This window comes from Macaca nemestrina, chromosome 12 (genome assembly GCF_043159975.1).
Source record: "Macaca nemestrina isolate mMacNem1 chromosome 12, mMacNem.hap1, whole genome shotgun sequence".
NCBI lineage: Eukaryota > Metazoa > Chordata > Mammalia > Primates > Cercopithecidae > Macaca > Macaca nemestrina.
The window spans coordinates 29,341,854-29,354,586 of record NC_092136.1 but is presented as its reverse complement, the minus strand read 5'-3'; the positions used below and the strand labels follow the sequence as shown (position 1 = coordinate 29,354,586).

General features: G+C 46.1%; 1 protein-coding gene across 3 annotated transcripts in view; it reads left to right on the top strand.

The window, feature by feature from the left end:
• The window catches only part of LOC105471567 (low density lipoprotein receptor class A domain containing 3), a 286,072-nt gene that overhangs the window by 156,790 nt on the left and 116,549 nt on the right, over positions 1 to 12,733 (top strand). For 2 of the 3 annotated variants that reach the window (XM_071074877.1, XM_011724105.2), the window contains one exon: positions 120 to 254. In XM_071074877.1, coding sequence (XP_070930978.1) covers positions 120 to 254 — 135 coding nt within the window. The remainder of the gene's footprint in view (positions 1 to 119; positions 255 to 12,733) is intronic. The other variant, XM_011724106.3, reaches the window with a different exon arrangement.

Here is a 12,733-nt window from a genome sequence, read left to right as displayed (position 1 = left end):
GCTTAGAAGATAAACTTACTGCTTCCTGAACGAGACACACCCCAGGCTGGAAGACGTTCCACGGTCCCCAAGGGGACTTGCTGGCCTCCCTGGTCATGTGCTATGTTTTCCCTCCGCAGCAGCAAACCCTCTGCTTTGCTCCACCGCCCGCTACCACTGCAAGAACGGCCTCTGTATTGACAAGAGCTTCATCTGCGATGGACAGAATAACTGTCAAGACAACAGTGATGAGGAAAGCTGTGAAAGTTCTCAAGGTAGGAACCTCTCAAGCTCTAAAAAGATCATTGCAACACCAAACTGCAGTGACGGAACACACTAACACACTGAAAGGCAGAAAGCAACATCCGTCCCCACTTCCAAACACAATAGCTATGTTTTTGCACTTGGCCTTGCGGTCCTTGTACAGGTAGGTACCCGTGTTTACATGGCTTTAACTGCAACACACCTACCATTTTGTATTTTGTATTGTTCCTGAATTAAATATCATGTATACATTTCTCTTCGAAACTGTAAGATGCCCCAACTGTATTACATACTGTCACGTTGCCCTACTGTGGTTTTCTGAGGCACTGCCTTGTTGGGGCAGTCCAGGTTGTTTCTTTCCCTTGAATGACTTCTTTGGGATAAACTCCCCAGAGTGGGATGTCTGCACAGGTATGCGTTACACCTCAGCATGCAGCTGTTTGTTTGTTTGTTTTTTAGTTTACATTGCTGACATCATCGTCTGTTCGTGTCGGTTTTACAGTTTTACTGTACTATCACAGACATTCACTGGCATCACAACTGCTGCCCTATTTTTTTTTTTCTCCATTTTTGCTAATTTGGTAGTCATAGAATGACAGCCTCCCAAAATGCTTTCATTTGCATTTCTCAGATTGTGAGCAGAGTTCACGTTTTCCCCCCTCATGTTTGTTTACTGCTTCGTTTCCTTTTTTGGGAATTGCCTCCTTGTGTCTGTGCTCTTGATTTGGGGCTGTTTCATGGAAGCTGAAGGATGCAGGTGGAGGACGAGCTTTGTTAGGGAGTCTGAGGAGGACACAATGGGGTAAGGTCATGTCCTCCCTTGTTAAAACTGACTGGGTACATTTCTTTACTCGTGGACTCTTTTTTTAGTATTTCTTCAGTGATTAGAAACACTAAGATTTAAAATGCACATCTGTTTTAAGGCATCCGAAAGAATATATATTTCTAATGTTATAAACTGATAGATATCATCTGTATGTAATCTTTCCTTTTTTCACTTAGTATTATGTTGCTGTGATTCACCTGTATTCTTGTTTGTTGTTGGAGATTGTTTGTCTTGACTGATGTTTAGTGTTCCACTGTATGATTGTACCATAGTTTCTATATCTAATAAAAGTGTAAAAAGAAAAGTAAGAGAAAGATGGTTAACTGCTTAGCTGGTGAACTCATATATTGGGAGGTAGGATAGATGATGGATAAGTTCCATGTGGTTAGGTGTAGGTTATTTTCAAGGTCCTAGCTTTTATTTTGATTGGTGTTATTAAAAATGAATGACTGAACGAACAGATGGTCATACGTAACCACTGGTAAGAGTGGGCCACAAACCAAGGATTATGGTCAATCCAAATCTATATGCCTGAGGTCCACAGGAAAGAAAAGACAAAAATGTGTATTGGCAAAGACTTTGCTAAGATTTGTGCAGAGAACAGCTGTGGGAAGCGAGTCTTGGAGAGAATTAGCTTCTGATTGTCTCTGCCTGGAAAATGCCCTTCTTGGGTCAACCCTTCACAGGGGTTCTCAAAGTATAATCCTCAGTCCAGGAACATCAGCATCACATGAGAACTCAGGAAATGCAGTTGTTCAGTTCCCATTCCAGATCTGCTAAATCAACTGGCGAGGGTGGGCCCAGCCATCTGTGTTTTACTTAACAAGCCCTCAAGGTGATTCTAATGCACACTGAAGGCTGAGCTCCACCATTCTTCACTCACCTTACAGAGGTTTATAATCCTGCCATTTGCCTAGAAATTTCCAAACTTCTGACTGAATGCAATGTATTGGTGGCCTGTATACCAGATCAAATTTTTGTAAAACCAAACATGCCAATGTCTTGCCAGTGATGGACACGAAATAGGGAACAAGAATACAAAATCAAGTAAGTATTAGCATAGATAGGAAGGATTGGGGAACATTTTCTATGGAGATTATTTCTTACATAGTTTCTTTTTTTGGTTGAGGGCAGGATGGAGGCTTGCTCTGTCGCCCAGGCTGGAGTGCAGTGGTGTGATCTTGGCTCATTGCAACCTCTGCCTCCTGGGTTCAAGTAATTCTCCTGCCTCAGCCTCCTGAGTAGCTGGGACTATAGGCGTGCACCACCACGCCCAGCTAATTTTTGTATTTTTAAGAGATGGCGTTTCACCATGTTGGCCAGGATGGTCTTGATCTCTTGACCTTGTCATCTGCCCACCTCGGCCTCCCAAAATGCTGGGATTACAGGCGTGAGCCACTACGCCCAGCCTATACAGTTTCTTAAGTGTATATGTATCCTGGACTCACTCACTCATGGCACCCTAAGATGTTCAGTGAAAAGGCTCCCAAGTGTAAGATGTGGAGGTTAGGCCTGTCAGTGGTTTGGGCAACACCCTCTTCTGTGCCCTTCCCAGTGTTTTACTGAAGTGGGTTTTTGCTTGCCGTTAAGAAGAATGGTGGATCTCTCTATAGGCTCTTTAAAGCTCCTATTTTTTAAAGTTCTGCTTTTCTCTCTCTCCATATTCCACGTCTCGTAAATATGAGGTTTATGGAGAAAGTTAGTGGTGGACACATACACATGAAGCCCAACTCTTGACAGATACCTTCTTTAGAATCGCAGCTTTGTGCCTTCCTTAGCCAGAGGGCATCCCCTTAGCAAATAAGCTACATATGCACATGCTCCCAGAAAATAAGGCCCACCAGGTGATTGGTGACACCTGTCAGTTTCATGGTATAACAGCCACCCCACAAGATGGCCACTTGTGGAAGGCATTGCTGTGAGTTACCCAAGAAGAGTAACAAGAAAAGGACGTGTGCCCATGTTGCCTCTCAAATCCCGCCAAACCTGTGTCATGGCATTGTGCTCAGTACCTAGTGGATTTGCTAAGTGCTGAAGACTAGAAAAGACTTCTTAGTAGTGTGTTGTTATTAATGCTGTGTTTTAATTTGCACCCTATGTGATATTGCACCGTATAGGATTTTAAGTTACATGAGTTCAGATATCTACGATCTATTAAAATAATAACAACAAGTATTATTATTATTGTTTAAATTGAGTAGAAAGTTCCATCATTTCCTCAGTGGGAATCTGCCCTGCAGTGAGTGTGAGATGGGAGACAGATCTGGAGTTCCCTTAGCTGTCTGCAATTCTACAGCCTCGTCCCTCATAGGGTGTACATATCTCCCTGCCCTGAGTGAGACTCTGGTATTGAGAGTGTGTTTTCTTGTATCATGTAACCTCTATGTCCAAACCGACTAACTCATTTTGGTGCTTGACCAAAGGAACCTCAGTGCATCAGTGCTATGGGAAAACTGACCCACACTGAGCTCCATGCAGTATTTTCCTGAAGAATCTCAGAGATATTTTGACTAGACAAAATATTGCCCTATGCCACATAGGATTTGACTCACTGTCATCTTATTTTTTTTTAATTTTTTATTTTTTTGAGACAAAGTCTCGCTCTGTTGCCCAGGCTGGAGTGTAGTGGCGTGATCTCGGCTCAGTGCAAGCTCCACCTCCCGGGTTCACGCCATTCACCTGCCTCAGCCTCCTGACTAGCTGGGACTACAGGTGCCCACCACCATACCCAGCTAATTTTTTGTATTTTTAGTAGAGACAGGGTTTCACCGTTTAGCCAGGATGGTCTCGATCTCCTGACCTCGTGATCTGCCTGCCTTGGCCTCCCAAAGTGCTGGGATTACAGGCGTGAGCCACCGCACCCGGCTGACCCACTGTCATCTTAACAATACCTTTCGATGCACCGAGTACTCTGCTAAGCACCTCTGTACGTGAGCTCACTTAGTCAAACTTTGTTCTCTCTCCTTCTGCTGGGTGTGTCGCCCTTAAAAATAGATCTTTGCTCTCAGTTATGTGGGAAAAAATGACATTTTATCATATTTATCTTGATGGAGTAGAGCAGACTGGCTCCAAGACCAGAAAGAGAATGCTTGAAATAATTTTCTTCTAATTTGACTAGGGTATGTAATAGTGGTTTCTCCACTTCAGCAACACCAGTTTATGGGAGCCCCTCCTCCTTTCTCTCCTTATCTGGGATTTAGTTCCCCTCCTTATCCTTGGCCTTGAAAACTAACAGTACAGTCTGTAAGGAAATGGGCATGAGAATGGGGTCCTGAAAGTGCAGTCATTATTCTGTCGTTGTATTCTATATGAGATGTATTAGAGACCAAAGAAGGTTGTGGTGGAACTGAATTTGAATTGGGGCTCATTGATTGGAAACATAACCTGTTTACGAGATAATTCTAAAAGTAAGAGCTGTGGAGCAGGCTTTCGATGGTTTTTCTGTTGCTTGGGACCTCTCCGTGGGAGGGACAGATCTGAGAGTTAGCAGGTCCTGCCATGCACATGTTGGGGGTGGCCGGCACTCAGGTGGCCTTACAAATGTTGACTGAATGTGGCAGGCAGCCTCTGATGACCCCCACCTCCTGGTATTCATGCCCTGGTATAATCTAGATCTTAGATCCCATTCTTTTGGTGTGTGTCAAAATTTGTCTACCATAAAATTTATCATTTTAACTGTTTTTAAGTATACAGTTCAGTAGTGTTAAGTATGTTCACACTGTTGTGCAACCAATCTCCGGAACGTTTTCATTTTGCAAACCTGAAACTCTATACCCATTAAAAAATAACTCCCTGCTCTCCTTCCCCCCAGGCCCCGGGCAGTCATCATTCTACTTCTGTCTTCATTAATTTGGTAACTCTAGGTACCTCATATAGTGGAATCATACAGTATTTAGTCATTCTTAAGTGTGTATGTGTCCTGGACTCACTTACTCATGGTGCCCTAAGACGTTCAGTGAAAAGACTCCCAAGTCTAAGACGTGGAGGTTAGGCATGCTGATGGTGTAGGCAACACCGTCTTCCATGCCCATCCCAGTGTTTTACTGAAGCAGGTATTTGCTTGCCCTTAAGAAGAATGGCGGGTCCCTCTGTAGGCTGTTTGAAGTTTATATCTTTAAATTCTGCTTTTCTCTCTCTTCATATTCCACGTATTTTTCTTTTTGTGACTGGCTTATTTCACTTAGTATAATGTCCTCAAGGTTCATCCGTGTTTTAGCCGGTGTCAGAATTTCCTTCCTTTTTAAAGCTGAGTAGTGTTCAGGTGTGTATATGTCACATTTTGTTTATCCATTCAGCCATTGATGGACACTTAGGTTGCCTCTACCCTTTGACTATTGTGAATCATTATGCTAAGACATGGCTGTATGAATTGTGACTCACTTTTAACAAAGAAAATGCAGCAGAAGTGGTGGATGTGAGTCCCGAGGTTAGATGATGGAGCCACTCTGCCACTGTCTTGCCTGTCTTCGCCAACTGGCTCTCTCCCACTCTCTGAGGCAAGCCAGTTGCCATACTGTGAGCCGCCCTACTCAGAGGCCTGTGTGGCAAGGAACTGAAGGACAGCTCCAACCAAAGCCAGCAGGGAATCGAGAGCTGCCAATAGCCACATGAGTGAGGTTGGAAGTGGGTCCTCCCCTAGTCAAACAAAGACATCTGCAGCCCTGGCTGACACTCCAACTGTAGCCTTGTAAGACACCCTGAGCCCGGTGTGGCCACTCCTAGGTTTCTGACCCATAGAAACTGTGAGATCATAAATGTTTGTTTGTTTAAACCTCTAAGTTTTGGGATAATTTTTTTCTGCCACATTAGATAACTGACATACTGAATACTTCTCAGGTGGGCCCCAGTTCTCATTGCTCTAACCACCAAGAGCTTGTGGTGACTCAGGTCACAGTGATCAGTAAAACCTTTGGAAGATCATGCAGGGATTTATAAGAATAGCAAACATTGGCCAGGCACGGTGCCTCACGCCTGTAATCCCTGCACTTTGGGAGGCCAAGGCGGGTGGATCACGAGGTCAGGAGATCAAGACCATCCTGGCTAATGTGGTGAAACCCTGTCTCTCCTAAAAAAGTACAAAAATATTAGCCAGGCGTGGTCGCAGGCGCCTGTAGTCCCAGCTACTCAGGAGGCTGAGGCCGGTGACTGCCGTGAACCCGGGAGGCGGAGCTTGCAGTGAGCCGAGATGGCGCCACTGCACTCCAGCCTGGGTAACAGAGCGAGACTTTGTCTCAAAAAAAAAAAAAAAGCAAACATTTGGAGTACTAACTGCATGTCAGGCACCATTCTAACCATTATTGTATTTTCCTACGCAGTTCTCACAGATTCCCTCTGAGAGTGGCTGCTCTTATCACCCCCATTTTCTAGATGAAGAAACTGAGGAACACATAGTTTGTTCCTGGTCAAGTCTGCATAGGGAGCAGGTGGTGGAGCCAGGATGGGAACTCGGGTCATCACACTAATGGACAGACTCGTGTTTTTCATCTCCCTTTGAGACTGCTGGCTGGTAACACTGAGCTGGGCCCAGGACTTTCAAGTGGTCAGTCCAACTCTTGGCCTGTGAATTTATGGGGGAGGTTAGTTTGAAGACTAGCACGTTTTCCCTCTCTTTGTACTCCCAAAGTTTTCCTTTCCAGGAAAAAGAATAATGTGCCTGTCCACCTTCCCACCTCCTGAGGAATGCTGGGAAGTTAAGCTCTTCTCAAGAAGCCACCAATGCCAGGAGAGTTAATTAAGTGTTTTGGCAGTTTCTTTATCTTGCTTGCTGTATCCTGGTGATAAGGCTTGAGGAGAATTTGAAAAGCTGGCTGTGAGATTTGGCACCTCACTGGAAGCTAACATTGACAGCTTTGTCCTGTTCCTTCTGCAAAAGTGTGTGTGTGTGTGTGTGTGTGTGTGTGTGTGTGTGAGAGAGAGAGAGAGAGAGAGAGAGAGACAGAGAGAGAAAGACAAGGAGGGGTGTGTGATTGTGAGAGTGTATGCATTCTTCAAGTTGGCATTTTTGTCTGTGGGGAGGTAATGGGTAGGTGAGGGGTTGCCTCCCCTGTGCCAGGCCCCTGGCTGCATGCAGGGGTATAGAAGTGGTCTTGGCCCCTCGTTGAATTGTCCTCCTCCCCCGCTGAAATTCTCGTGTTGATGTCCTAAACCCCAGTGCCTCAGAGTGTGACCTTATTTGGAAATAGGGTCTTTGCAGATGTTACTCGTGAAGATGAGGTCACACTGGAGTTGTGTGGGGCTGTAATCTGGTATGACTGGTGTTCTTATAAAAAGGGAAGTTTGGACACCGACATCTCACAGAGAGAACACCGTGTGAAGGTGAAGGCAGAAATTGGGATGATGCATTTACAAGCCAAGGATCAGCAGAGATCACCAGCAAACACCAGAAGCCAGGAGAGGGGCTCGGAACAGATTCTCTCTCGCAGCCCTCAGAAGGAGCCAACCCTGCCGACACTTGGATCTTGGACTTCTGGACTCTGAGGAGGCAATACATTTCTATCGTTTAAGCTGCCTAGTCTGTGATACTTTGTTGCAACAGCCATAGCCAACTAATACAGTCCCGGAGAAGTCACACTTAAGCAAGGCACAGACATTCACTAAGTGCCAGAGCAAAAATATAGCCAAGAGGACGTGAAACTGCCGGAGAGTGATCAGAGTACAAGAGTGAAGGGAAGTGAGGTTCCAAGGGAGGCTGGAAAGGCTAGATACAGTGTAGGAACTGTGACAGTTGCTGATAAAGAATCCCCTTGGCAGGGAGAGCTGCTGGTAAAGAATCGCCTTGGTAAGGAGAACTCCTGGTCTGCCTATGGTGTGGGGCTTGGTAGAGCCACGCTTGGTTAGGAGGACACCTCCCAGCCTGTATTTCAAGTTCATTTTCTGTACTTGGTGCATGGACCTCATTATCTCTCTCGACGGCAGCCCTGGACCTGGAGTCAATGGAGTCAGAACCCTTCCATGTTCCTTGAGAGCTATGGCCTAATCCATCAATATCTGTGTTCTAAGGACCTTGGACAGTTGTACTTTCCCCTTCGAGTTCTAATGCCTAAGTTAGTGGTTACTGACCCTGATTGATTGCTGGATTCTGGGCTCACAGTGAATATATATGTATCTATGAGAAGAAAGAATTAGGGATAGTGACTGCTTCTTGCCTTACCTTCTCAAATAGATACCTCCAATAAAACCTCAGAGGTGGGGGACCCCAGGAGGAGGGTCCTTAGGGCTGGCAGGCAGAGGGGTCACCAAATGAGGCCAACACTGCTAACTGTGACTTCTGTGTCCTGCATCTGTAATGACCAGGGCCATATTGCATATGGTTCATCAAGGGAACTGTCCTTTAGCTACTGCTGAAATTTGGAGTTTGGTGTCCCTTCACACGTTCCACCTACCCCAAACCCACCACCTCCATATGGGGTCTGTGAAAAGACTGGATTTTTACTTTCAGTTCTTCACTCCTCCCCTCTGCTGTGTGACCTAGCAGAATAGCCAAAGGAAATGTCCCTGCCCCGTGGATGTGGGGCTTGCTTTGGCCCGTGGAATGTTGGCTGTCAGCATGAGACCAGCATGGCCTCTTGCATCTCAGGGATCTTCCTGGAAAAAAATATACCCTGGGAGCTGCTGGTCCAAAGAGAATGCAGAGGCACATGGAACCGACCTGGACCCACCCCACAGCTCAGGATCTATCCCAGCTGAAGCCAGCAGAGCCACAGCCAACCTGCAGATCCAGGAGAAGCCAGTAAATCTTTGCTGTTGTAAACCACTGAGATTTTAAGATGTGTTTGCTACACAGCAAAACTGATTGATATTGGATCCTCAGGAAATGTCTGTTTTTTTTTTTTTTTTTCTGAGACAATTTTGCTCTTGTCACCCAGGCTGGAGTGCAATGGCGTGATCTCAGCTCACTGCAGCCCCTGCCTTCCAGGGTCAAGCAATTCTCCTGCCACAGCCTCCCAAGTAGCTGAGAGGCGCCCGCTACCATGCCCCACTGATTTTTGTATTTTTATTAGAGACGGGGGTTTCACCATGTTGGCCAGGCTGGTCTCGAACTCCTGACCTCAGGTGATTTGCCCAACCTCAGCCTCCCAAAGTGCTGAGATTACAGGTGTGAACCTCCGCACCCGGCCTCTGCCTGTAATTTAACAGGTATAGTCATGTGCTGCATAATGACATTGCAGTCAACCTACGTGTATAACTGTTGTCCCATGAAATTATAATACAATATTTTTACTGTATTTTTTCTGTGTTTACACAAATACTTGCCATTGTGTTACAGTTGCCTACAGTGTTCAGTACAGTAACATGCTGTACAGGTTTATAACCTAGGAGCAGCAGGCTGTACCATAGAGCCTAGGTGTGTAGTAGGCTGTTCCATCCAGCTTTGTGTCAGTTCATTCTATGATGTGCACACCGTGATGAAGTCGCCTAATGATGCATTTCTTAGAATATATCCCTGTCGTTAAGCAACGCATGACTGTATTTTTGATTGCTACTGTGTGCTAGGCACTATGCCCAGGAGACTAAAGGCACATACCAAATTTTGCTAAATCTTAAAATGCCATCTATTGTAAGAGCCATCATTATTTTATGTTTTACCGAGAAAGAAACAATACTGACCATTAAATTATGGTACAATGTTGTTTTTAAAATGCATTCCAGGCCAGGTGCGGTGGCTCGTGCCTGTAATCCCAGCACTTTGGGAGGCCGAGGCGGGCGGATCACGAGGTCAGGAGATCAAGACCATCCTGGCTAACACGATGAACCCTGTCTCTACTACAAATACGAAAACAAAATTAGCTGAGCGTGGTGGCGGGCGTCTGTAGTCTCAGGTACTCAGGAGGCTGAGGCAGGAGAATGGCGTGAACCTGGGAGGTGGAGCTTCCAGTGAGCCAAGATCGCGCCATTGCACTCCGCCTAGGCGATAGAGTGAGACTCCGTCTCAAAAAAGAAAAAGCGTTCCAATTTCTAAGTGTTAAAATGTAAAAAGAAAATTGTATCTTAGAATTGAAGAACGGTAATAGGGAGCCAGACAAATGTGGTCTCTGCTCTGATAGAGCTCATATTCTATAGTAAAAATGGGTGTTCAGTTGGTCGGTAGCGTGAGGAATGGGTTGCAAGGACAGGCTCAGGACACTCTGTAAGTGAATGGCAGGGCAGTCTGTGGGGTGCTAAGGCTTTCTCAAGACAATGATGCTGAAGTTGAAACCAGAAGGACGGGGAAGAGTTAACTGGACAAGAGAGAGGAGGGTCAGGGGAGAAGGATCCTTCCAGGCAGAGAGAATGGCAGGTAAGCGGATCCCGAGGTGAGAAACAGCGTGATGCATTTGAGGAACTGGCAGATCCACACGATTGCCCTGGGGTGGATGTCAAAGAAAAGCCAGAGCTAGATGATAAAGCGCTAAAAACAAACTTTATCTGGAAAAAGGGTTGCCATCAGGGAAAAGAGACCTCAGTATAGAACTGGATTCAATTCCACATATAATAGGAAAAGTGGGAATTTTTAGCCAAGCAGTAGGATGGGGTTAGTGGGTGGAAAATTACTAAGAGGAAACATCAGGGTAAGGGGGGATTCTGACTCAGTGGACCTAATGGGATTCTCACTGAAGGCAGGCCAGGGTGATCAGACATCACCGGGAGGATGGTGAAGGAGGAGGAACAGGATCAGATACCAAGGGTGAGCATGTGGCAAATGGAGGATTTTGCTAAACTGACTCATCAGGGCTCAGCTAGAATCAGACAATGCAGAGAGGAACGCAAAGCCCCAAAGCTAGGGCCTCTTTGAGAAGAGAGCTTAGAAGAGCCGGAGTGGCGTGAGAATCTTTGTCATGGACAGGGGAAGAACAGCCTGCGGGGAAGCTGGAGTGGTCCGTGGTGGCCTATGTGGCCTGGAGGCCTGGGAAACCACGGGAAGGATGTTGAACTCTCTTCCATGGGCAGTGGGAAGTCACAGGTAAGACATGTGCAGGTGGTGGCAGTGGGAACATATGGGGGATGGCTTCAGGAAGTATTTCAGTCTAGAATCGCCAAGATTTGATGACAAACTGAATGAGAGTAGCAAGCTGCGTATCACCATGGGGATACTAATTTTGTGGAACTAGAGAATCTGCCGTATTATTTTCTGATTGTGCTTGCTTTCCACTTTGCTGCTCCAGGCCCCCCACTAGCCTGGGTAATTGAGAGTAAAAGAGCTTATGCTTTTGGAAGAGAGAGATCTTTGCTTTTTTCTGTCGCCAAATAGAACCAAGTGACTAAGCAGGCAGAGGTAATTTCTACAGAAATCGTGCCGGGCATGTGATAGAAGAAGTGCTAATTTTAGTTTAGTTTTCCAAATATGGATGGGAAAAAGCTTTATATTTTTAAAAAATAGTAGTCTGCGTTTAGGGGATCCAACCAAAAATGTCACAACCTGGAATTTGAAGGGTGGTCAGTATTTCTGCCAAACCTTGTGGCTGCCAAGTGATGTCAAGAGCTTCATTAGAGAGTCCGTAGGAAAGAATCACCACCCTTACGGAATTCCTGTAGATTTTCATAGAATGAAACTGCTGGAGGTCCGTTTAACAGGAAGAATGTGGAAGCCTTTCTTCCACATTTAAGAGTTTGAAAGCCCAGCTGGGCTGAGAGGCAAAAATGCTGACTCCGTTGGAAGAAACTGAAGGAGGCTGGGAGAGGTTGCTTGCCGCCTTTCTGTACAGGTGGGGTTTTCTTCTTAGTAATTGAGTGTTTGCATCACAAAAGCTGCCTTTTCTTTAACCACAGCAGCAGGAGTTCGAAGATTTCTGAAAGGTCTTTCATTTAGAAGCAAGTCAGAATGATTCCGCGGTCAGAGACAGTCGTTGCTTCCTGATCACTTTGCTCCTGCAGTAATCTTCAGGGCTGTTTCTTTAGTCTCCCCCATTTCTGTCAGGTGCAGGTTTCCCCTCCTCCTCCCTCTCCCAGTTGGTCCCCGCCTCCGTCCTGCCTCTCTCTCCCTGGGGAATGATGGAGTCCAGCCTGGACACCTGGCAGAGTGCGATTCCTCCTGAGGTGGAAGGACTGAGTTTCAGAGCAGTCAGGGATCGGGTGTAGGGCTTGCTGTCTCTCTACACGTTTGCTCTGAAAGTTCCTGGAGCCCTAAGACTGCTGTGTTGTGCTGCTTGATTGTAGAGGGGCCGTTTATCCCTCCATGGACCGACTGCTATGGCTCTCAGCTCCCCGACCCCCAACACCCTTCGACTCTCTTGACTCTAACATTCGTTCATGCACACATCATTTGCAGAGTGCCTGCAATTGCCCAGTCTCACCCAGGTACTGGAAGAAATACAAACTATTATAGATCAGATCAAAGTTGCTCACAGCCCTGCAAGGGAGAAACATAATAGCCTGCAGATAATTACCCTCAAGTGTGATAAATGCTGTAATAGAGGAATGAGCAGCGTGCTGTGGGAGCTTGAGGCTGGCGAGGAGTGACGGTTTTTCCTAGGGGGATATGGCAAGCCTTCAGAGAAATGAAATCGCTGCCCAGTCTTTACAAATACATAAAAATGGACCTGAAAACAAACGTGGGGCTGGGCATCCAGCCAGAGAGGGAATAGTATATCCAAAGACAGAGATTCTGTATGGCTGGAGCAAAGTGTGCATGTGTATGTGTGGGGAGTGGGAGACGTGAAACTGTTAGGGTGCATCGAGGCTGACTGC